At 46.4% G+C, this 24410-nt stretch overlaps 1 protein-coding gene across 1 annotated transcript in view; it reads right to left on the minus strand.

Annotated features, from left to right (window-relative positions):
* LOC119386225 (inner centromere protein) overlaps positions 1 to 24410 on the minus strand; it is a 37439-nt gene that overhangs the window by 9972 nt on the left and 3057 nt on the right. Inside the window, exons 4-12 of the mRNA XM_037653558.2 lie at positions 21575 to 22483; positions 18736 to 18915; positions 18041 to 18063; positions 16326 to 16391; positions 10833 to 10988; positions 8092 to 8179; positions 7843 to 7905; positions 3855 to 3937; positions 21 to 302 (exon numbers count right to left, since the gene is read on the minus strand). Coding sequence (XP_037509486.1) covers positions 21 to 302; positions 3855 to 3937; positions 7843 to 7905; positions 8092 to 8179; positions 10833 to 10988; positions 16326 to 16391; positions 18041 to 18063; positions 18736 to 18915; positions 21575 to 22483 — 1850 coding nt within the window. The remainder of the gene's footprint in view (positions 1 to 20; positions 303 to 3854; positions 3938 to 7842; positions 7906 to 8091; positions 8180 to 10832; positions 10989 to 16325; positions 16392 to 18040; positions 18064 to 18735; positions 18916 to 21574; positions 22484 to 24410) is intronic.

A 24410-nucleotide genomic window follows, 5' to 3' on the forward strand; every position in this document is an offset into this window, starting at 1 on the left:
GTACATAGATGCTGTCATACCCGCTCGACCTCGGGGGGCCTTCACTCCTTACGAACGTAGAGTTGGCTGCTGCTGCTGGTGTGTTTAGTACACTGGAGTCGTGAGGCATGGTGAATGTCTCGCCGAGGGCCTCCGCAGGCTTGTCCTCAGAAGACAGCGTCACGGTGACGTTCAGAGCAGCACGCTGCTTTTCTGGTGTGCTCTCGACAAGCTCTGTGATGGACTGCGATGCAGCAGAGGCTGCCTGAGGCCGCTCAGGGGAGGGCAGAAAGCTTGCCTGGCTCCTGAGGGACTGTGACAGGCTGTGAGATGCAAGGAAGATAGAGGATGGTTGTTTTACAGTTGCGGTGGGGGAGATGAAAAAAACATGGCACTTCCTTGCTGAAGTTTACGTTAAAGGGCACTGCAACGCTTCTCCATTTAATCATCGAATGACTTTATTAGAGGAGTTTACTGCCTCAGGAATAGACTGCCGCCAAAAATTCTAGAATTCATCGTGTGCGAGCGGAGTTGCAAGGATTTGTCACATGCTTTAAGCACTTTCTCTCTCCTTTCATACCAGTGAGCGCGCTGAAACCTACACAGGGGGGATGACAAAGGGGCAAGAAGCTACGTCTGTTTGTCAGCACATGTCATGACCTTGAGCACTTTCTTTTCTTTTTTTTCTTAGAACATGTGTCTTACTTTCAGTGTGCTCGCGAGCGCGCTGGTGTAATTCTATACTGTGTGATTCTAGCACTACAGTCGAACCCACTTATAACGATCCCACATATACGATCTGTCGGTTATAACGACCATATTTGGGTGCACTTACGATTTTCCTATGCTAACCATTGAAGCTGCGTCCAGATATAGCGAACATTTTTCAAAGCCTCCTACTTTTACAACGAACACTTCAGACACGGTCGCGGTAAAATATGGTGCATATGAAGCGAAAAAAAGTTAAAATATGCCTTCTAAAGCGTGACAGGGGCGCGCGCGCGCTCGCGCATGCCCCGCTACAGTTTACTCGCGACTAAGATACCCAGATCGGCGAGCACCGCACGCAGATTTCGGACGCTGCGAGCGAGGTCGCTCACTTTTCAGGCGTTTCTTCAGTGGTAGAATGGCAGTGGGGAAAAAAAATAGTAGGCATCATGAAGCCTTGCGGTCAGCTTTCGCACAGTAACCTTTCCTGACGCCGTTCTCTGCAGCTACGACCGCCTGCGATGAACCAAACAATGCCTTGGAACGCAAGAAGGCATAAATTCAATTGAAGTGATAACCGCGATAACTTTCCATCGCAAAAAGGCTCACTGCGTCCCTAAACTCGTCGACGCCACAATGTGCCGCGAAAAGTCGTCCGTCTTTCCGGTAACGGCAGAGACCGGTCGATTGGTGATAACGATTTCCGCGCGATTGCGGCGATGCCTTCGCGGATAAGCATTAGAAAAGAGCGAAGGCAAGGTGGCGGCCGTCGATGAACGTGCTATTATGCCTTATAGCCGACAACCTTATCACAGTCATCTGTAGATATCTGCTCGGCTGTGGCGTACTACGCCGTACACTGCGGAGTGACGGCGGTACGAGTGCGCCATGCTTAGCCATGCTGCTGTTCGCAAGTTCGCCGCCGCCGCGTCGTGCGAGACCGCTTTAAAGTGCACGTCGCTTTGTAGAAGCGAAATTAGCTCGGTGTTGTTGAGTGGCGTGGACACCGAGAAACGTCGATGCACTGACAGCGAGCGTATACTGCGTGTTTGACTAGGTGACAACTCAAGTGCGCCGCGCATCGTCGTGCACGGCCGCGAGAGCATCGCGGAGACGTAGAGTGCGCGTTGCTTGGAAAATACTTGTTTTCGCCGCGTTGAACGAAGAGGCTAGTCGCCACACTTGTGCACGGTCAGGAGTGAAGCAAGCACGAAGAACGTACAAACGCATGCATACGGCATACAGCAAGCGGCCCGGCAGTGACTCCGCGACCTGAGTAGGCGACGTGCTGCACGCAACTAGCCAGGGATGATCGGCTCCACGTCGCGGTACCGCGCTTCGGTGAAACGGTGTCGGCTCATTGCAAAGGCGGTTAATTCACTCGTGAGCACGCAGCGGGCGTCGCTTCATGACGCGAAAAGGCTTAGCTTGTTACCGAAGGGGTTGTTAGCACTTTAACAAAAGTGCACAAAAAAAAAAAAAAAAAAAAACCGGCTTGGCCGCTAAGCGCACGTTTTTAAGGGCGAGTCCATATACAACGAACTACTGATATAACGACCACTTTTCGCGACACTTTCGAGTTCGTTATAAAAGGGTTCGTCTGTATACCATGCAGCGCAGGCACGTCGCGGCATCTCATGGTGGCTGCGGTAACTATATGCAGCTCACAGTGCTCAAACCAGCCAATGGCCGTGGACTTTGAGTTTGTGAATCGACCATTTTGGATTACGGCATCATTTGTCAAGAGAAGAACGAGCGATTTCTAGCTGACTTTGAAAATTAATTGTAAATTCCAGGCCGTGTGCTGCGCTATAATGTTTGGCTCACATGTTCCCAGGAACCTTGACTACCGATTGGCAGCATTTTCTGACCATCCTCAAAAAGTGCTGCAGGGCCCCTTTAAGCAAGCATTTGCTGAACATGTCAATTAAATGAGGAGATGTAAGAAAACTGACGTCAAGTTTCCAGTTCTTTTTCGGGCATGGATTATGCGATGCTCTTACCAATTGAGCTACGGTGGCGGTCATCCCTTTGTCCACTTATAGGGTATTTATGTGCATGCAAACCTGGCAGTGTTAGTCAGCGTCGCATTGGTCAGCTGTCCGCTCATTAGAAAGTTCACGTGCTGCGTGACGGCATATGGCAAAAAGAAAGTGTTCCACACTCGCTGCCATGGCCATGAGTGGCGCTGACTAACACTCCTAGGTTTGCATGCACATAAATCGATGATGATGAGTCTTGCCAACGGTGGCAGAAGTGAAGCCAATCTCGAAGGCCTTGCTTTCGCATGCAATTACGTCATACACGCCATGTTTGTACAATACAAATCTCAAAGGCTATGCTTTTGTCAATAGTAAATGCCAATCTCGAAGGCCTTGCTTTCGCGAGCAGTGACGTCATAGACGCCATCTTTGCAATTTGAATCTCGAAGGCCATGCTTTTGTTTGCATCAATTGAAAGATTCTGTTGCGCCTCTCATGCGGCTAATATTACGGTCAAACGAGACCAAGCTGCGTGAAAATGCACCATGGCTGCTCTCTTTGGTAGTCACTTGGTCGGCTCCGAGCGCACTTCGCGACGTATCATACGGGAACGGTCCGACAGTTAGGACGTAACAGCGGGGTTCCCAATACATTGTATCCTATGGGAGCTATGCCGGGACCAGCGGAAAACGACGTAATAGCCGGGAAAACGCAGCAGTGAGGAACGTACAGCGGGGTTCTACCCTATAAGTGGATGAGGGGACGACCGCCGCCATAGCTCAATTGGTAAGAGCATCGGGCGCGCAATTCAAAAGTTGTAGGGTCGGTCCCTATCGGCGGCAAGTTGTCTTTTCGTCCACCTTACTTTCTTCATATCTATAACACAATTACTACAATACACTTAAATACAGTACAATTAACGTCCCCTATACCTTCCTTGGCTTCATAATCTGCTGGTTTTTACTGAGTGCACTGTCTTCCTGAAGCAGCCCAACCCATGCAATTGATGAGGCAAAAGAAAACTTCTGCAAACCATTCCTCTAGCTGTCATCATTATGACCTTAATATATCACCTTGTCCTTTGTCCAGAACAAATGAAGCACAACACGTTGCCGCCTCAGACAAAGCCTGATGGACTGGATAGCTCAATAGTAGTAGTATACCACTGGTGCACCACTTCCTTACCTGTTGAGCATTGCCTGCTGCTGGAGGCTGTTGTTCAACTTTGCCTTCTGCGAGAGGCTCGTACTTGGCTGGGCGAAGATGAGCTGTAGAATTGCACAACATGAGGAAAACAAAAACTTGCAGAACACTCAGGCTTCGCCTTTAAAGGGACCGACAACTGATTTTTCTCGAACCATTTTTTTATGACGCGACAGAAAGCTCACCCTTCGCAGTGTTTGTAGCTGCAATAGTTAATCCCAAAAGCACGTAGTTATTTTACAAGCAGTATTTTTCGATCTGAAAGGCTCTAAACACAGATGCAGCTTTCCTCCAGCAACACTGAGAATTAATAGCAATGCCGCCAGCCCTTTTCGCGATTTGTGAAAGCTATTGTTCTGCTTTCGCAGGAGTTCCTGTAACTATGCTTAACCACTTTTATTTATAGTTTTTCAACTATTTTTGAAAATAACAAGCTGTTACAATGAGATGATATGGCATTATACACCTTCCCTGTATTTGTACCGCGTTGTGTGTGCATGCGTCCAAGGTTGCCTGCGCCTATGTCATGGGTGGCTTATCCCGGCGTCGTTACTCTCGCGATGCACGAGCCAAGCCAAGTCATCGAAAACGTCACTACACATATGTGCAGCCGCGCCGAGTAGCAGCGCGCGTCATTTCTGAGACGAGGTGTAGGTAGCAAAACTATGCTGCTCCAAAATCTTAGCAACCTGGAAACTGCGTGCACGGTTGCATGAACATGCTGAAAAGTTGCTCAAGACGCGCTGACGAGCATGGGATCACTACGTCACGCGAAGGCAGCGCCACTTTAATGCATGCTACTAACGCAGGTCTATATGTACGTTATTATGGAGCGATACCTTTTAATATAAAGAAACGAACAATATTTCAATACTAACAAAAAAAATCGTCGACCGCGTACAGCAGTCAACGGTCATGTGGCCGTCTTTATCGGACCATTCATGTTTTTGCCGCCAGAGGCACCACAGGTCATTTTTCGCGACTTTCAATTAAGAAATAAAAATTAGGGGTGTGCAAATATTCGAAATGTCGAATATTTTTCGAATAGTTTTTGCTATTCAATTCGATTCGCACTGGAATTTTACTATTCGAACTTCCCAGAAACAAATACAGTCAACGCCCGATTAAAAGTGACCCCTTCAGCTTTTTAATATGCTTCACCACATTACACTCTCGTAATGCGGCAAAGCTGCCTTTCAAGCTCCGTTACGGTCAAACTGCCAAAGACGTCCGATTAGAAGTGGTCCCTAGACTTTCAGTATGCTTCATCTCATCACACCCCGGTATTGCGGCAAAGCTGCCTTTCAAGCTCCGTTACGGTTGAACTTTACTAAAACACAGTCAACGTCCGATTGGAAGTGGTCCCTAGATTTTTAATACGCTTCACCTCATCACTCTCTTGTATTGCAACAAAGCTGCCTTTTAAGCTCCGCTACGGTCGCAAATGTAGTAACTCAAGAAAACGCTGGTTTCAACATGGAGATGAAAGATGTGGCAGAGGTGGCGGCTCAATTAATGCTGTTTTGGACCTGAAATTTGGGCAGGAAGTCAGAGAAATCGGAAGCCGAAGCCTTTTAGCGTCCAAAATTTCAGATGTTCTTATATATCGACGTCTACGAGGCAGATTTGGAACTCCGGACTTGAAGGGAGCACACCCTTGTCCGCCACATAAGTTGGGCTTCTACAGAAGTTGAAAGAGGAGGAGAGGCTGAGGAAATGGCACCTTTGCCTATCACATGTAAAGTGTTGTTGGCAACGCTTTGGTTGCACCAAATCATGTACATAAATACAGTTCGGCCTCTACACTGTTTCATTGTTGATAAGACAACTATGAAACACCACCCCGCCAGAGCTTCATCAACCTAGCAAAAAGAAACACTTTCATCCTGCTATCTCATAAGAATATGCTTGGGAATCCTCTCTAACATTTTTTTCTGCAATTTCGATTCGAAGTATTCGAAAAATATTCTAGATATATTCGAGAAATATACGAAAAATATTCGATTCGCACTCATACTTCAATATTCGAATTCGCTTCGCACCCAAAATATTGCTATTCGCACAACTCTAATAAAAATATAAATCCATCTCTCACGAAAAAAACAGGGTCGGTTTGAGTCAATGTGACGGACAATCCTTACATCAGTGGAGTCAACTCATTTCATATTCTGGGCAGTTGTCGATCCCTTTAAGTGGGGAAGAGGCACTTTGACATGAAGCATCTTTTTATTTAAGTTAGGATAATGAAAACTTCGGTGATCATGTATTTACATGTGTAAATATCAAATATGAACTCAGTTTTTATGTAGCCCTTACGACAATTTTTTAAATTATTCATTCATTAAAATTTCGTTTAATCACTTTATTAATAAATTGGCTACTCGGATCCTGCTGAATTAAATGTCATTGCATTCTACAGTTATCAAAGAGTGCAAAAAGCAAATTTCATGGTTCTAGCTTTCCTACAACAAAAGTTATGAAGCTTCAAAATCCGCCATTCGATTACCGAGAAAATGTATTTTTGTTATTTTCTCTCTTGTAAAAACTTACTCTTTTCTATGACACTTTGTTGCACTCACTAAACATCCAGCTTTTCAGTAATACAAAAATGATCAAAATCGTGTGTACCAAAGCTGAGAAACGCTCGCTAAAAGAATGAAAGGTGGCCAAAAAATTGAAACTGAGAAAAAAGCAAAAAACAAAACTCTGTATCTTCAAGGAGCGCTACACAAGTAAAAATGCTTTACTTTGCAAATAAATGCCTTAGAAGACACCAGGAGAGTAGCCTATCACATTTTCCAATCGAAACGGCCCCAGTGCATGTCATTTCAAGCAGTTTGTTGATTGCGGAGAAGTCGACGATGCCGTAGTTAGCCGCCGACGGGTCAGAGCCCTCGCACGCTGTTGCGAGCGTGCGCAGCTTGCGCTCGCTAGCGGAAGTTGCCGATAAGCCGGAGATCTTATCTTCAGTCTTTTTCTGCTGTTGCGCACGATCGGTGCTAGTCAAGAACGTCGTGTCGATCCTTCTACCACGCTTCCTATCACTGTCGTCGTCGAGGCGGCCGCCGACACAGGTGAAGTCGGCATTTCGACCGATGAATCGCGTTCCGCCACCACGCCGTCCTCCGGTGGATGCGCTTCTGATGCACCCGAGCTGTGATCTCGCTTCTTTTTTTTTTCGAATTTATGAGCGCTGCGCAACTTTCGATACGGCTTCGCCACGATCAAAGTTCCAAAACGTGGCCGAGAGCGTAGGCCTAATTCACACCCGGCGGCTGCGGCGCACTTCGTCTAGCTCACTTGGCGCCGTGCCAGTAAGCCGCCGCAACGTGCAGTCTTTGTTGAGGATGATAAAAACGCCTGCTCCAGTTTCTTGCCAGCTTGCGCGGGTTGGAACTTTACGGACGTAAATCGACGAGAACAACACAGCTATACTACGGCGACATCAACTTGCCGCTTTGCGCGCACTGTAGCAGACAGCGCGGGAGGCCCGACGAATCGGAAGGCGTTATTTAGTCACGTGGGCTCACTGTGCCAATAGGCTCACGCGGAGGACCTTTTTTTGGCGCGGATTTTCTACGTGAATTCTGAGTGGACGGAAACAAGGGCGGCGGGATATTTAAGAAAAAGCGCGGCTCTTTCGAATGCGACCAAGATGGCTGCCGTAGGTAACGTAGAACGGCAACAGCGCGGCGCTGAATAAGCCCGTTTTTTACGCGTTCATCGCTAAAAATTTAGCTCGCTGACGGCACATAAAATGCTGTCACGGCTAAAATACTGATCTAAGACGCATGAAACTTGTCGAGGTTATGCATCAGTAGCGGCAGAATCCAAATAAAACATTTTCAAAAATTCGATTTTTTTTTTCTGATTTTCGGTCTCAAAGACCCGCTTCCCCCCTTAAGAGTGCTACGTGATACAAATATGTCATCACACTATAAATACATACCATACACAAAACATTACTCACCCTGGCAGCCTCTGCGTCAGCGCAAGCATTCCTGGCCATCTTTGGAGGCTTGCTTATTTTCAGCTGCATGATACAAATGGTTGATGTCATGCTTCTGACCTTCAGCATAAGTATAGTTAAGAGTAAGTACTGGCACGTTCCTTTTCAGGCCAGCTAATCCTGCACATAATTACACGTGCAAATTCCTTGACATTGTTAACCCACAAGGGCAAGGAAATCTACAAGAGGCAGTTTTGAAAGATGACTTACGGGTGTGATCCTCTTAGCTGCAGAGACCAGAGGGGATTCTGCTTTCCTCTTTGTAGCAGCTGCCAAGGTATCCACATTGAGGCTCCGCCTGGAAAGCAATAGAAAAGAACAGGGCGTCTATAGGAGAGGTTATCAACTCTCAACATGCTAATGACTAAGCACGCAAATAATTCCCGGATGCCTGCAGCCCTGTTTAGTATGTCAAAAGGCAAGTAATGGCCTAAACCAACGAAGTGCCCAGCTCCGGATAATATGCGCGTACGGTGAAATATCATTAAATAAAACCTGAAGGAACTGGGAAAATATGTTCATTTTAACATGAGTTCAGTTTACTAAGAAAGATCTATAGAGGATACAGCAGTCAAATATGAAAGCAACAAAATTCAAAGCAGTTGTCTCATATAAGCGACCATTCCATTTAGATTTTCCACTTACCGATATTCTGCTGTATTGTAGGGGTAGTGACATGATATTTCTACTTCCCATTTGTATGAACAAATTTTGATTGTGTTTCCATGGAGCTGTACATGTTGCAATGTAATATGGCAGTTATGTGGGAGAACACTGTGCAGTTTGGCACTTGCTCCGGCTCATTCGGTAGCCTGCTAAGCTGCTACTTGTTGCATGGTGTAGTAGCAGCATAGCAGACCAAGCAGACCGAGCGAGCTGAAGCGCATGACCAAAACATTGCGATGTCCTACTCTCACGTAGCTGCAATTTGTGTTGCAATGTTCCAATACATATTTTTCAAATTTCAGATTTTTATTGCAGTAATGTACTAGGTAAGTAGAATGTCCCAAAGTTGGAAAAATTGTTAGGGGGGACACCTCACGTGAAACAAACCAAAAGTGGTTTGTATAAAAGCCTTCGTAGATTATTTAAGGTACTTTACTGCAAGCTAGCATTTTTCTTTTTTTTGGGGATGTCAGTCCAGGACCTTCACTCGAAAAATAAACGTACAAAATATCTCAGTATACATTTGAATACTTGGCAGTTTAGTTTTCTTATTGCTGAACATAGCCATCATGCCTAAATAATTCTTTGCTTACAAGAGTGAACACACCTTAAGGTATTGCAGTATCGAAAACACTAATGTGCCAATTGGAACTTGGGCATACCAATTCGTATACAGCTTAGACCACTTATAACGTACGGCTTACAGTGCAGTACTGGCTGTAATGCGGCTTTTTCTGAATCCCGTTTACCCTCCCATAGAATTCTATGTATAGGCATACCGCTTATTGTGCAGTCCCCCAAGATGAAAGACCGGTTATAATGCGGCTGCCGGAACGTTCCCAGAGATGCGAGGGAGCGAGCGTGCTTCTCAGCGGAGATGCGCTGGCGGGGGAGAGAGCGGCGACCGCGTTACGAAGGAGGAGGGGGCGCGGAACGAACGAACAAGGAGCGGGGGGAGAAAAAGAAGGGATAGCGGTGGGGGGCAGCAGCCCGGCGCGGGTGCGTGGTGTGAAGAGGGGGAGCGGTTGCGTGGCCGACGGAGAAGCGTTTGCACCCCCTTCGGCCGCTTGACATGCGCGCTCCGCTACGTACGGGAGCCCGCGTCTGCATCAAGAGCGCGTTACCGCTGTTTGTCTCCGTCGGGAAAATAGTTGCTTCGTTTTAGAGCGCAGATATCGCGCGTGCAACCTCGATTCCCCCGCAAGTAACAATTAATGCTTTGAGACGCGATTGAGCTTTCGCCTTTGCCACCACACCAAGTCGGACTTACAAGCTTGAAAGACTTTATCAGGATAGTTGCCGTGGCTGTTCTCCCGACCGCGAACTGAAACTTCGTTTCACGCGTGATGCCTTCGATTTAGCTCGCAAGTGCGATCTCTTCTACACCTGATCTCGGTGTTGTCTAGGGCAAGCTTCTCGCGACGGCATGCCAAGTTGCAATGCGCACGCTAGGCCTAACAAATGCTAGCTGCCATGTCGGCGGCCACGGACTACAGAAGTTGCGGTTTGCTGCCGAGTCAATGAAACATTTTGCAGTTGTTGTATTTAGAAGGGGTGACTTACATCTTTAACGAAAACGCGGGCATGCATGTGAAACACTGGAGTGGTGGTTTGTGGTCGCCACCGTTTTCGACATCGCGCACGCACGGTTACCGCTGTGACTTCCCGTGACGGCGAATTTTTTTCCGCGTTCGTTATGTCGCCACCGCAGGTCCGCAGACGCTAACCGTTCAACATTTTCAAATGTAAGCAGATGCAAACTTACGTCCGAGACACATGCCTCGATAGTCGGAATCGTGCGCCTGCCTGTTGGTCATGTTTTGCACACGTGCAACCTTTCAAAAATGTTGTCTTGGTTATAGTGCGGTACCGCTTATAGTGCGGATATTCGTGACTCCGGCGACTTACGTTATAAGCGGTCTATGCTGTATTGTGTGACTGCGAAGTACTACAATTTTAGAATTATAAAAACAGGAACCAAAAAAATGCAATCTTTAAAGCACCATTGTAATCACCAAGTGCAACCAAAAATGGTCTCCTTTGTAGTTGTACTCAGTAACTTGTGGACAGCACTTGCACCCTCAGCTGTTGGGATACTTCCGTTTTCGAAAGGCGCACTATAAAGACCAACGAAATGTCCCGGAAGCATTCCATAAGCTGACCAATACAATAAACATGACCTAAGAAAGCAGCAGACTTAGCACGCAGCCTCAGGTGCATCTGAATGGTAGACACGCTGAACTTCGTGCCAAACTAAAAAAAGTGAGGGACAGTGGCATACGCACTCGCTCTGCTTGCGCTGATGGAATGCAGTTCGTTGCTTCAACCTCTCCAGCTCCTTCTGCTGAGCTTCACGTTGCCGCAACTGCTCCTGCTCTCGCCGCTCGGCTTCACGTCGCTCCCGCTGAGCTTGTACCCTAGCCAGCCTCTGCTCTCGGTCTCTGAAACACAATGTGATTCACGTTGGCTTGAAGTGAAAACAGAAGCAACCTGGAAACAAAGCAATAGGGCCGTTACTTGATGTCCAGGGAACTCTCACAAGGTGAATACGTTTGAGCATTCCATCGTTTATTGCTTCTTGAAAAAAAGAGAGAGAGAGAGAGAGAAAAGAAAACTGAATTCTGCGGCTTATGCGCCATAACTGTGACATACATGATAGTGAACACACTGTAGTGGGGAACTCTAGAATAGTCAAGACCGCCTAAGGGTCTTTAAACAGCAAATCCAGCAATTTTTCTTTGCCCACCGATTTCTATAAAATATTCAATATATGTTTCCTTAGGTTCTTTGTTTATCCTGGCCAAGCGATGCGACAGCAAGCCACGTTGCTTGTTCCCGAATTGTGCTCCCTAATGTGTAACATATTATACATGGCTTGCACCTACGTCACTTAACGTCACTGCTTGGAGCGAGTCGGCCATATTGGTGAACAGCGGTTAGATTTTGTTCAACGCTGCCTGGTAGCACCTGCGAGTTTCTTCCTCTACTATGGTTATATGTGCAGTTGTAGGCTGCTCTAATCATAGCGACAGCTGCGGAAGAAAGAAGCAGCCCACTAGTATGAGCTTCTTTCGAAATACGAGAGATTATTTAAGGTCAGTGCGAGGGTACGAGAATGCTCAGCGCGAACTGTCAGAGGACCTGGCTGGCGCGCAGAAGGCGTGCAAATTTCGACGAACAAAACCCCAAAGTTCGTGTGTGTGGAACGCACTTCGTAGGATGTAAGCAAAAAAGAGAGGAGATATGAAGACACTAATCAGCATGGATGCTCTTGTGTTCATAGCAAAGCCGTCCGTGTTGTTCGACGAGACGAACCCAGACTGGGCGCCGCCGTCTCTACGGCTCGGCTACAGCTGCAAGCATGCAGGCGCTGCGCGACATGAGTGCACAATAAAACGGCGTCATGAAAAAAGGGAAGCGGAGGCCGAACGGCGCCGAGCACAGGCTGATGCATGTTGATGAAGCCGAATGCGGTTGGCTCCCGATGACGGTCCGCATGCAGTGACTAAACCATCAGCACTACGTTCACATACACGTACTACATCCTTCTATGTTTATGACAAACTGGACAGCACAGGAGACGCGCGATCGAAAAACGCGCTGTGGCGTGTGCACCTCGCTGCACTCACACGAGAACTAAGCGCAAACATCAGCACTTGTTGATTAAGCAGCGTTCATGCATCACTATTTCATAACTCGGGGCTGGCGAAGGGGCCATTTTCATGAACCATTCAACTTACCTTGCAAGCACGATCAAATTTACGGTCGCGAAGCTCGTTTTCAGACAGGCTCTTTACACAGCCGCTGGTAAAGTAGTTGTGCGGTTCCATTGATTTGTACGCCTTTATTTCGCCCAGAGTAACCAGGTCAGTGCTGAAAACCAAATAGTCCACGATGTCCCCGTACCTGCGATACGTCTGGGAAGGCGGAGATGTTCGATGTGTCCGTTCCGAGTCGAAGCGTGTGGGATTCACTCCGTCGCACAACCGCACCTTTTCCTCATAGCGAGAACCCGCTTACATTATCAGTTCTGTATAGTACGCCACATTTAACGGCTGCCTTGTGCCAACCGGCGGCATCATGCACGAGAAACGGCTCGCGAAAAAGAAAATGACCGTGGGAATGCGGTTCCGTCGTACTAGGGTGGCTAGTCGTACTGAACACTGTATAGTCGTCGTACGGCTGGTACGTGCGGCTGTTCACCAATATGGCCGCCGCAGTAGGACCGCAGCAATGGTGACGTCACGTGCAAGCCGTGTATAGGCTACCTTGTGTTTGAGACATCATAGCCTACTTTGCTGAGCATGCCGACTATTCATAGCTGACATCGTCACTGGAATCACTGCTTTAAAGCTCCAAAGGGCTTGCACAGCTCACCCTGGCGTCAGATGATGTTGCCCGTTTCGCTTTTCTGGCGCTAACACCAGATGTTCATATTATGGTGGGGTAGGTTGTGCTGTCATCGTAGACATTATATCATGCACCCGGTTCAATTTTTAAGCTTTGTATTTTGGTTATTTAAAACTATTGATGAGCTTCTAAGCAAACTGAACGACCCTATCGGTTATAGGACTGTCAATACTAGGCTTGTGCGAATAGTAAGTTTTAGGTTCGAAGCGAATAGCGATTTTGGTCGAATAATTTCAAATCAAATTCGAATAGCATATATCACATATTATACAGAAAAATGACCATACTTGTCATGACCCAACCAACCTGCACAATTTTATTTTTTTTTAAACTGTAACAAGGCATGTGCAAATGTCATACTTTTTGGTTCAAAGGAAGTGGAAGCAATCTTGAATAGTAGCAGGATTTGGCTTTTGGTAGAATGCAAGTGATAACCTGTAAAATATGTTACATTTACAACTTACTATACTTGGAGTATATAAGCCGGTATAACAAGCTTGTAAATTAAAAAAAAGCGAGCCGAGGAAGTCGCCCGAGCCCAAGGGCTCGCGGCCGATGCCTAGGCCGGGGTTGAGGCCTACTCCAAGTCAAGTTCGCTGGACTTTATAAATAAAGTTATTTCTCTCTCTCTCTCTCGATGTGAGGGTAATATGTTCATGTAACCTTGAAAGGGGGCTTCGCGGCAGTGCGGATTTCCCCTGGAAAAGAGCATTCACGGCATAGCACCCCTCCACTGCAGTGAAACCACCTTTACAGGGGGGGTTACATGTGGACTAATACACACCTATCGTTCATTTCGAATACTTCGAAATTTCCAATATTTTAAATTCAAATCAAAGCGACTTCGAATACTGTAATATTCGTTCGAATATTCGCACAAGCCTAGTCAATACCACGAGAAAACAGCATAACCAACCAACCAACCAACCAACCAACCAACCAACCAACCAACCAACCAACCAACCAACCAACCAACCAACCAACCAACCAACCAACCAACCAACCAACCAACCAACCAACCAACCAACCAATCATGAGAATGGTGTTCCATTTACACACCAATTCCATTTATCGAGATTCCCCTGTAGTTCCAAATATTATTCCGTTGGAATTCAGGGCTCGTAAAAATTATATTTTCAGAAGTTTGGTGCCATGCACGGGTACAGCATTTCACGATAAAAGTAGCACACACATGCGTAATCGCATTTCGTCATGCTGACTTCATTATAAAAAAGACCTGCGTCTTACACACAGGTGTGTCCCATGCAGTAACTATCTTTTTCTGAAGAAATTGCAAAGAGTAGCAAGGTGCGTCTTACAGCACACTTATAAATATAATAACTGTTCCTGTGACACGTACAGGCACGATAAGTTGTCAACAGGCCACCACACTTGCATTCTTTTTTGCACAAACCTGAGTGCTGTTCCCTTTTTCTCACCAAACCAGCATGTACAGTGGAACCTCGTTAATGCGTACCTGCCGGGAACGCCGCATAACTACGCACTAAACGGTAGTACGCATTAACCACCAAGTAAAAATTTTCATCTCCTCGCATACGCAATCGCCGCCAGCAAAGCAATAAATACAGTGCCACAGCAAATATTGCCTAAAGTGCCCACTGCAAGGCCTTTTCTTTGTGCCAAACTGGAGAAAAGATTCTCGTACTCTCGCACGACCGTCCGATAGTGCCGATAGCGCGCGGTGGCGACGCCAAGGAGCATTTCGGAACTATTACAGGGTCCGGTATGCGCAATGACCAACGTAGCGACAGAACGGACAGTGTCGGCTTTCCGCGATATATGTGTGTGCGTCTCTACCGCGATCTGCTACTATATGAAAACTGACACAGTTCCAGTGAAACGCGGTACGGCTGCGTGGAGCCAATCGTCTCCTGGCTAGTTGCGTGCAGCGCGTCGCCTACTCGGCTCGCGCCGTCACTGCCGGGCCGCTTGCTGTACCACACGCGCGCATTTGTCGTGGGAGTATTCTTCGTACCCACTTCGCTCCAGACCGTGCACAGATGCGGCGATGAGCACAGATGAGCTTGTTCGGTTAAACGCGGCGATGACGAACTTCCTGCAAGCGATGCGCACTCCGCGACGCTCTAGCGGTCCTGGCAGCGGACGGAAGCGCGTTTGGGTGGTCGCCCAATAAAAGCGTGCAGTATGGTTACAACAGCGCTACGCTTGCTGTACCGCCCCGCCACAGTGGTCTAGTGGTTATGGCGCTCGACTGCTGACCCGAAGGTCGCGGGATCGAATCCCGGCCGCGGCGGCTGCATTTTCGATGGAGGCGAAAATGCCTGAGGCCCGTGTGCTTAGATTTAGGTGCACGTTAAAGAACCCCAGGTGGTCGAAATTTCCGGAGCCCTCCACTACGGCGTCTCTCATAATCATATCGTGGTTTTGGGACGTTAAACCCCAGATATTAATTAATTAACGCTTGCTGTACCGTACGCGTGCGTTTAGCGTGATAGCGTCTATGCAAAGAGGTTTCTCGTCGCCCACGACCAGCAACGCTAAACTCCGCAACAGCGAGCTGCTTTCGTTTCTACAAAGCGGTGCGCGCTTGAACACGGCCCTGCACAACGAGGCGGCAGCGATCGGCGGCCCAGCGCGTTCAGGTTGTCGCCTATTAAAAGCGTGCACTAGGCTTAAAGCAGTGCTGCGCCGCACGCGTGCCCGAGCAGATATCTGAAGATACTTATTGTGATAAGGTTGTCGGCGGTAAGTCATGTTGGCGCGTTCGTCGGTGGCCGCCACCTCACCTTCGTTCTTTCCCGATGCTTACCCGCAAAGGCATCGACGCAATCGCGCGGAAGTCGGAATCAGTGATCGACCGATCTACGCACTTCTCGAAAAGACTAAGAACCTTTGGCGGCACATTGTGGAATTGGGAAGCTCAGCGGCGCAGTAACATTTTATGACACAAAACGTTATCGCGGTACGCAGGGTACGCGCTAACCGAGAGGCGTAGAGTGAAGCACTACGGCTTAAGCGGTCGGCGAATGCATTAGGCTCTATGAGACTCGGTCGGGGATTCGTCGCAACTACGTTTTAACCGTTAGTACGCTTAAAACGGGTACGTATTAACGAGGTTCGACTGTACGCTTGGATAACAAACGCTTTTCGTGCCAGTCAAACAACTCCAGCAGAAAAGCAAGTGGAACTCCATGTAGCATTTAGAGTGGTGCAAATTTCCAAGTACCACTCCTAAAGATTTATATGCCCAGTCTAGGATTTACAAGGAGAAGACGACTCATGACCTGAAAGTTTTAACTGCCTCTCGCGTTTTCACACAAAACTTGAAAGTATATTAGTGTCAGTGCATGCAATACTATCATAGGCAAGAGAGGGAGGCCACTCACTTCTTTGATGTCTCGATTTTCATCCGCAACAGCTCTTGCTTGCGCTGCTGCTCTAACTCGCTGTTGCTTCACTGTCATGCCTCTTGCGAGTGGACTCCTCTAAGATGGATGCCTTATGGGTGCCCTGTTGGTAAAGAAGCATGCATAAACCCAAGATGAGCTCAAGATACTGAGATGCTACGGGTCCAAAATTTGGTAATAAGTTAAACTCTAAAGGAGCATTAAAGGGCCAGTAAACAGGCTCCGACGTTTTTTTTTCCACATCTCCCAAACAAGCTTGCCACTTTGCGCAGACATCCGCGGGGGTCACATTTTATGAATATCATAGTGCTACGTGCTGCGCAGATAGTCCATTTCGCAAAAAAATTCCCGCGCCCCTCTCCAGTGCCTGTCCAATCTTCCCTGTATGCGAAGTGATGTAATCTTGCCCATGAGTAGTGTTACGTTGTACCGACTTCATCGATTGGTCCTCTGCACTAGGAAAAGCGCCTTGTCCAAAGTTGCCAGATGCTACCGAGCTGACAAGCAAATGATCGTCACAAAAGAAGCCCAAAAAAAAAAGCGGCGCGACTTTCGCGAAGAAGCCTAAAAGAAGCGAAAGTTTAATAAATTTTTCCATTCTTGAAAATATTTTAATTATAATAAAAAATGGCACTCAAATAAGAAGGGGACTTGAGATATTATTGAATTATTTTGTACAGCTAAAATAGGCAAAACTATGAACGAAAGCACATACTTAACTTTTAATACTTACTCCAGGGTAGCCTCTATTCAGTTGAACGTACGTTTGCCAGTGCATGATTAACGTTACTCTTTGACTCCCCAACGTATGTTTGACTTCAACACTCAACTACTCAAGGACATCGCCAGATGCACTTTTAGTGAACGACGAACGCGCTATTGATGAACGTTATGATAGCTAAAATAACTATATTTGCTGGAAAAATGCAAATAAGCCCAAAAAACGCAACAAGCTACTGGCAAATTTCACAAGCGACTCGGGGGAAAAAAGAAGCCCAAGTCCGCTTATTATAAGCGGAACTGGCAACTCTGGCCTTGTCCCTGCGGTGATCTGGTTTTCGCCACGCATTTGTCGCGCTTCTTCACTGCGCCACACGAGCGACACGCTGTGGAAGCCTTGCTCAGTCATTGAGTGCGTGCCAATGACATAATCGCTGATGTCGTGTTACGTTGCTGAAGGCAGAGCGAGAAACAGAAACCAGCCGGAGTGGGTTGTTCTATACCCTGTAACTTCCTTATTACAGCACTTATTCTCAAAATTCATGCGGCAGCATGTTCACATCGTACAAGTGCACAGTTATTGCTTCATCACACATTTTGGACCGCGGGGTTGTTTACTGGCCCTTTCAACTCTAAACTGTAAAGGAAAGAGAGGAAAAGCAAGGCTCCCCCTTTCAGAATAAGCTGTAGTAAGCGTACAGCCATGGTGCATGGTGGAAACATGAACACTGGAATCACATGTAGCAATGCAACACCCTTGATCCTCTGCCACAGAAAATGTTACGATAAAATCTAGAATGAGTGTCACCCTGAGTAATGCTTTTCCTTCAAAGATGGAAAGATCATCACCCAAGTGGTACAGCACCCACCTCCAGTGGGGGAGGCGCTAAGTTCAATTTCCAGAATGCCTTCAAATGGATAAATATAACATAACCCCCTACAGCAAGTCTTCAGCTTTAGGGTTATGCATTCACTTTTTGGCTTTAGCAAGACCAAACTGCCAAAAAGTCACCGTAAGAAGTACGCAATTCATAAAATTCAACCTTAGTATTTTCTGAACCGCAGCAGCTACTAATAAACTAATAACGGATTTGAAATCAGCATGAAAAACTGGCCTAACTAGTGAAGAGTGAGCCAATAAAATAATAATAATAATAATAATAATAAAAGACAATGTCCCCCCCCCCCTTCTATTGGAGTTTCCTGTCTAAGTTAATGTGCCCTTCAATAGTGGCTTGTTGTCCTAGTTTTAGGAGCTGGCTTGCCAGGTTCTTAAGCTGGGGCAAAAACCCGTGCTGTAAGCGTAACCGTAGTTCCAGAGGCAACCGCTACAGGCGCAGCTCGCGCGAAAGAGAAGCTGTCTTTCTCTTGTTCTTCGAGCGCCTTGATGATGATATTAATGCAGGCAAAGCCACATATAGCATAGCCAACTGTAGTATGCGTACGCTCTGCGAAAGAGAAGTCTTCTTCCTCTAGCTCTTCGAGAGCCCGAGTGTTGTCTAGGTGAACTGAAAACAGCTTTTGAAACCCAGATTATATTCAATAGAATATTTTTTATTAAAACAAAGCCTCGGACAACCCATAGCAACCCTATCTAAAAGGGTGTCTTCCTAAGGCAGCTGAAAGCAGAAGGTGGCATAGCAGTTATGAGAGCATCAAGAATGTTTACCTGTCGTGCTTCACTTGTGGTAAACAGTCGTGTTGCCTTGGATGGTGTGACCTGCTTTGGAGTCATGGGAGCCGACCTGAAGGAAGAAGTACTAGTAGTCGAAATCTTGCGCCCAGCGGCTGCCTTGTGTACTGGCCAGTCCTTCCTAAGTGCCTTCGCGGAACCTAGAACACCACTGAGCTGGTGTTCAGAAGAGCAAAACATTCCATTTTTGAATGAGAAAGCAGCAACAGACATGAGTAAACAAGAGAATTTTAAACAGAACATTTAATAAGAACACTGCAGTCAGCATGCCCCCAGTGCTTGCAGTTTCCGTTCAGCAGACTTCTATCCACATGCAGCCAAAGAAAAGATACAGTGGCAGCTACAACAACAACGAAGAAAGAGGTGAAAGCATAGAAGGCATTATATAAATATATATATGAAAGAAAGTCACAGTGAAAAACAAAACATTTATTCTGAGCTTTCGGCCGGGGACCAGCCTTCATCACAGATGAAATTTGTATGTTGCCCCGTTCGAGTTTAAGTACAGATTCCAGTAATACATTAACAGATACACACACCGTCGCGATTCGTTCGGACGTGACAAGCGGAGGGCCCAGGACAACAACAGCAAAACGAGTCAGAGAGAGAGTGAGAGACATATATACTGACCAACACAGAGTTGCAATTTGTTGGAACCTGACAAGAGGTGGGGTCAGAACACACAAACAAACAAGAAATAAATAAATAACAAATAGAGAGAGCAAGAGAAACAGAATGTCCGAATGAATCTTGACGGTGCGGGTATCTGTGCCAGGAATATTTTTTTGAAACTACACACACTCACACCCACGGGGGGTGTTCAAATGAAAAGGTACGAAATGTCGTAAACAAGTAACAGTTAACATAGATGCCAATGCTGCTATGGGAGAATGTAGCGAGACATCTGAGGATGAGATTGGAGTCTCTGCCGTGGATCTGAGCATGCAGGGGTGCCCGCACACGCAGGAGAGAACAGAGGCTCTTATTAGAGTGCCGTCCAATTGACGCGGCTGTGCGTGTCAGGACAGCATGGCGTTCACATTGCAAAATTCTACGATTGAGGAGCAGCGAGGCATTATCCGATTTCTGACAGCAGAAGGTGTTACACCAGCCACCATTCATCATCGGATGGTGACCATATACAGCGAAGACTGTGAGACTCTCTGATGCCTAATCAGGTCCATCAAAGACAAAAGAGCAAGGCTGCTCATGGAGGGTGTGGTTCTGCTCCATGATAATGCGCATCCACACGTTTCCAGGATCACACACGTGGAACTGGCCATATTCAAGTGGGAGCAGCTTGACCATCTGCCCTACAGCTTGGACGTGTTTCTATGTGTTTCATCCCCTGAAAAAACATCTGAAAGGGATGCGCTTCAACCCTGACGACATACTCAAGGATACTATGAAGGACTGGGTCTTGTCACGGCCATAGTAATTCTGGGAACAAGGAATCCTTAGGCTCGTTTATCAATGGGATCGTTGTGCTCAGGCCTATGCTGTATGATTTGAATAAAGTGTACACCGTTGAGCGCAGTACTGAATTGACGAGGACAGGACAGGGAGTGACACACACACAAGCGCAGTACTGCGCTTAACGTTATACATATGTCGCACCAACAAGGCCAAAGATCAACCCTTGCTTGAATAAAGTGTTCATTTATAGCCACAGTGTTGTTTCGTACCTTTTCATTTGAAGACCCTTTGTGTGTGTGTGTCTGTGTGTGTATAAAAGGTGGTATAGTAGACTCAAAGGAAGTGCGACACTTCCCTTGATCTACACGTGTCAGCTTACATGGCAGGTTGCTTGTGCTTTCAATGGAAGATCAAAAAAAGTTGGTGATGTTATTAACACATAAATGGCCACTTTGGTTGTAACCTGATGTCACCTTACATTCATATAGAGTCACTATGTCACTTTTTTGGAAATGTTTGTGTGGTTGCAAACTTTCATTGACTGCAATGCTATAACAGTAACACTCAAGTTTTCTCGGCTTGCTGTCTTATTTAGGTCCCCTGGAAAGACATGCTTTTCGCAGTGTGCATCGCCTGTCAGCAATGGCTAGAGCAAATTAAATGCTGCCACTGTCGAGTGCTGGAGAATGAGGGGGAACTTCTATTCTCCCTTTTGATGACTAATGTAAACAAATACACAACATCGACATGACACCTTTTTGCGTGTGTAAAACGTAGGTCCAAGATCTGCAAATCCCAGAAAAATAACTGCAAGCACAAGGGCAGTTTAAGCAATTCGCTATCATACCCATTTCTACAGATGAGTATCGGCATCTGTACCAAGGCCATAGATGTGTCATGACGTCACAGCAGATTAGCCCACTTTCTTCCTGTGAACAGTGAGGCTGTTTCATGTAAGCACAGCCAAGACACACGTATACAATAATTGTTGGGGGTTTTACACCCCAAAACAACGATATGATTACGAGAGACGCTGTAGTAGAGCGCTCCAGAAATTTCGACCACCTGGAATTCTTTAACGTGCACCTAAATCTAAGCACATGGGCCTCTAACGTTTCACCTCTATTGAAATGCGGCAGCCGGGATCCGATCTCGCGACCTGCCTGTCAGCAGTCAAGCACCATAACCACTAGACCCCCACAGTGGGTAAGACACACACATACAGCACTGATGTCTATTTGCTTTAGCAATGTCATCACATCTAGTCGTGTTACTCCACAATGTTGGCAAGCTTTGACCTGCATCATAATGTCACAATGACATGTGGAAGTGCTACCTAAAAAATTCAGATGGCTTTCTCTTTGTCTGGCTCTGTGTGGCCATGTTGGCTAGGACATACCTTCACACCAGACCCAATGTGAGGGCTTGTAGGGGGGAGACGAGCTCGCTTCGGTGTGGTAGGTGATTCCACCCAATTATCGTCAGAGTCCGATTCTGCTGTCGACGATGATGACGCAGGATACGGGCGACTAGCCGCTCGAACGCCAGCAGGTGTTGCCTGTGAGGTTGTCTTCGACAGTGTGGCGAGTGGCGCAGCTGCAACAGAAGCTCTCGTAATGCGCCTTTCTTTAACCGGCTCGGTGTCTGGTGTGGAGGGAGCCTGCTTCTCATCTGGGGAAGCTGCCGGCGATGTGGCAGTGGGCTCTACTGTAGAGTCACGTTCTAGGGCAGGAGGACTGGAACGTAATGAAGAGGGCTGTTCCTTGCGCTTTGACGGAGATGTGCTGGACACCCTCTTCGTGGGTTTCTCATTGACAGGATGATTTGTAGGAGTGATGTCCTCACAGGTGGCCGCTGCCGCTTCCTCTACGCTACTATTTTTTGAAGCAGATTTCAAAGGTGATGGCAAGGCTGGTGTCTTCGGACTTGCAGGAGTTGCAGGCATCCTGTCCTCAGTAACAAGTTCCGATGCAGGATGCATGGGTGTCAAAGGTGAAGGAGTACTGCGACCTGCTTCTTTTGTAGCAGCCACAGCAGTGGTTCTATTTCTTGTTGCATTGCCAATCTTAGGGGTTGCAGCAGCGCGCGAGGGGGTGATAGGCTCCTTTGACTCAAAGGCTCTTGCCTTCTCCTGTACACTACACTTGGCATATGGCGAGAAAAGCTGCTTGGACGGTGTGGTTGCACGGTTAGCAGGTGAGAAGAGCAACGCCCGCGATACGCCCGCTCCATGGGGTGGGGTCGCCGAACCCAAATTTGCCGTCTGGGCCTTCGCCTGAGCACGTGTCTGTCTCGTACTTCGCAAAGGCTGCAGAGAGAAGAAATATGAAGCACAGTTTAAAGCAGGATCTTAACGGTTAGATAAGTAGCGTGGGGAGCGAAAAGAAAAAGATGCTGCCTAATGTCCGTGTTACATGACCAACGAACAATGTAAATGCGCCTTTGTACTGTTCTAGACAGTGCATAGTGAAGAACTACTTCAAGTTCTTCAATGTATACAGACTACAAAAAAAGGCACATACCTCCACCAAATGTCACTCTACAAATTGGTGCACTGTTATCAAAAGAGTACCTTTGAACTGCAATGATGGAGATACGAAAACTAGTCAAGTTTAGCCGTGCAGCTTTATCCCTCCACCAAATGCCACTCTACAAATTGGTGTGCTGGTGTCGAAACGGTACTCTTAAAGTGCACAGTTAGACACACAAAAACTAGGCAAGTTTAAGAGGGCAGACGCATCTTAGACATTTTTTTCTTTATTTCTCGATCAATTCTGATGAATCTGCACAGGTTTGCGCAGCTTTTTCTGCTGACTTCAAATATGTAATTACTTTTCCTCTAACTCGTCTAGTTCCTGAGATAACTTAAATTCACCCCCTATTGTTTAAGGCCTCGATATAAATTAAAGTGCTCAATTAGAAGCAAAATTTAAAATATGGTAATGTTCACTAATGACTGAAGATTGAAAGCGTGCAAGCAGTTTTTGTTTGCTTTTCTTAATTATTTTAGAGCAGAATGAAATACATTCTGAAAAGCACTTTGCATTGTGTTACAATTTTGATGACTAAATAATTAACAAGGATTGTGCTCAAAATTCTGCTCTCATACTTGAATTCTCTAAATATTTGTTTTTCCATTACAAGAAGAATTATCATTGTACCTGCCCTAGATGCCAAGATATATAGGCCTCAAAATTGAATGTTCATAAATTTACATTTTGAGAAAAGTGTAAAAATGAAATTGCACACTGTTCATTTTAACAATAACCAGTAGAATGTGCATATTTTGCAGTGCAGACACCAAGAGACACCATGAATATAATCTGACTGCTGCTTAATGCTGTAATGGCCCTTATTTAGTACCAGCTGGACACTCTTGGCTGTGGCATGTTTGAGATTAGACTCGGCCACTTGGTGCCTGTCCCCCTCACTCATCAATCTGATGCTTGGGAGGCTGGGTTTAGGATTGAGTTCTACCAAGATACCTAACGAGGTTCTCAAATTGCCACATTTGATCTTCATTACTGCATCTGCATCTACAGTTTCAACCATAAATAGTGAAGCATTCTGTTCCTTTGACGCCAAAGCCCAAATAAGTGAACGAAGGCTTTCATTTACTCCTTTGACACATTTCTAGAAGCTCTATCTCTGACAAGGTGCTCATAAATTGGTACCAGAGCTTTGGACACATGCGCTGGCAAATTATAAAGATGGCTCAAAGCAGGCTCCCCATTTTTTGCTGTTGCTGCAAATTGGTGGCACCAAGAACCTGGGCAGTCAAAATGATATTACAAAAAAATCACTGCACCCTGGAGTATGAAAATTTGCAGGCAAGTAGAAAAATGCTTGCTGAAACCAAAAATGTTATTTTCGAAAAACATATTTTTTTTACATTTCCGAGTCCCAAAGACCAGTCTGCCCCCTTATAATCATGCAGCTTTATATCCATAAAATGCTGTAGTAAATGCATTAAGCTGTAGGCATGGCTAAGCTCAAGTGATGTTACAGGCATTTTATTGTGGTTCATATCTGGGAGAAAAAAAAATTAAACCTGTTTTACAGTAGATGTCAAGACTATATTAGGTTAGGGACAAGTTAGGGTACCAGTTCCCTTTAACAGTTAGCAAATGTGCCCCCTAAATTGCTGGAATGATGCAACTGCATGCCATACCAACAAGACCTGCAACACTGCCATTACTCCATTCTATTAATCTCTGAAGGGCAACAATAGAGCT

This window comes from Rhipicephalus sanguineus, chromosome 3, assembly GCF_013339695.2.
Source record: "Rhipicephalus sanguineus isolate Rsan-2018 chromosome 3, BIME_Rsan_1.4, whole genome shotgun sequence".
In the NCBI taxonomy this organism is placed as follows: domain Eukaryota; kingdom Metazoa; phylum Arthropoda; class Arachnida; order Ixodida; family Ixodidae; genus Rhipicephalus; species Rhipicephalus sanguineus.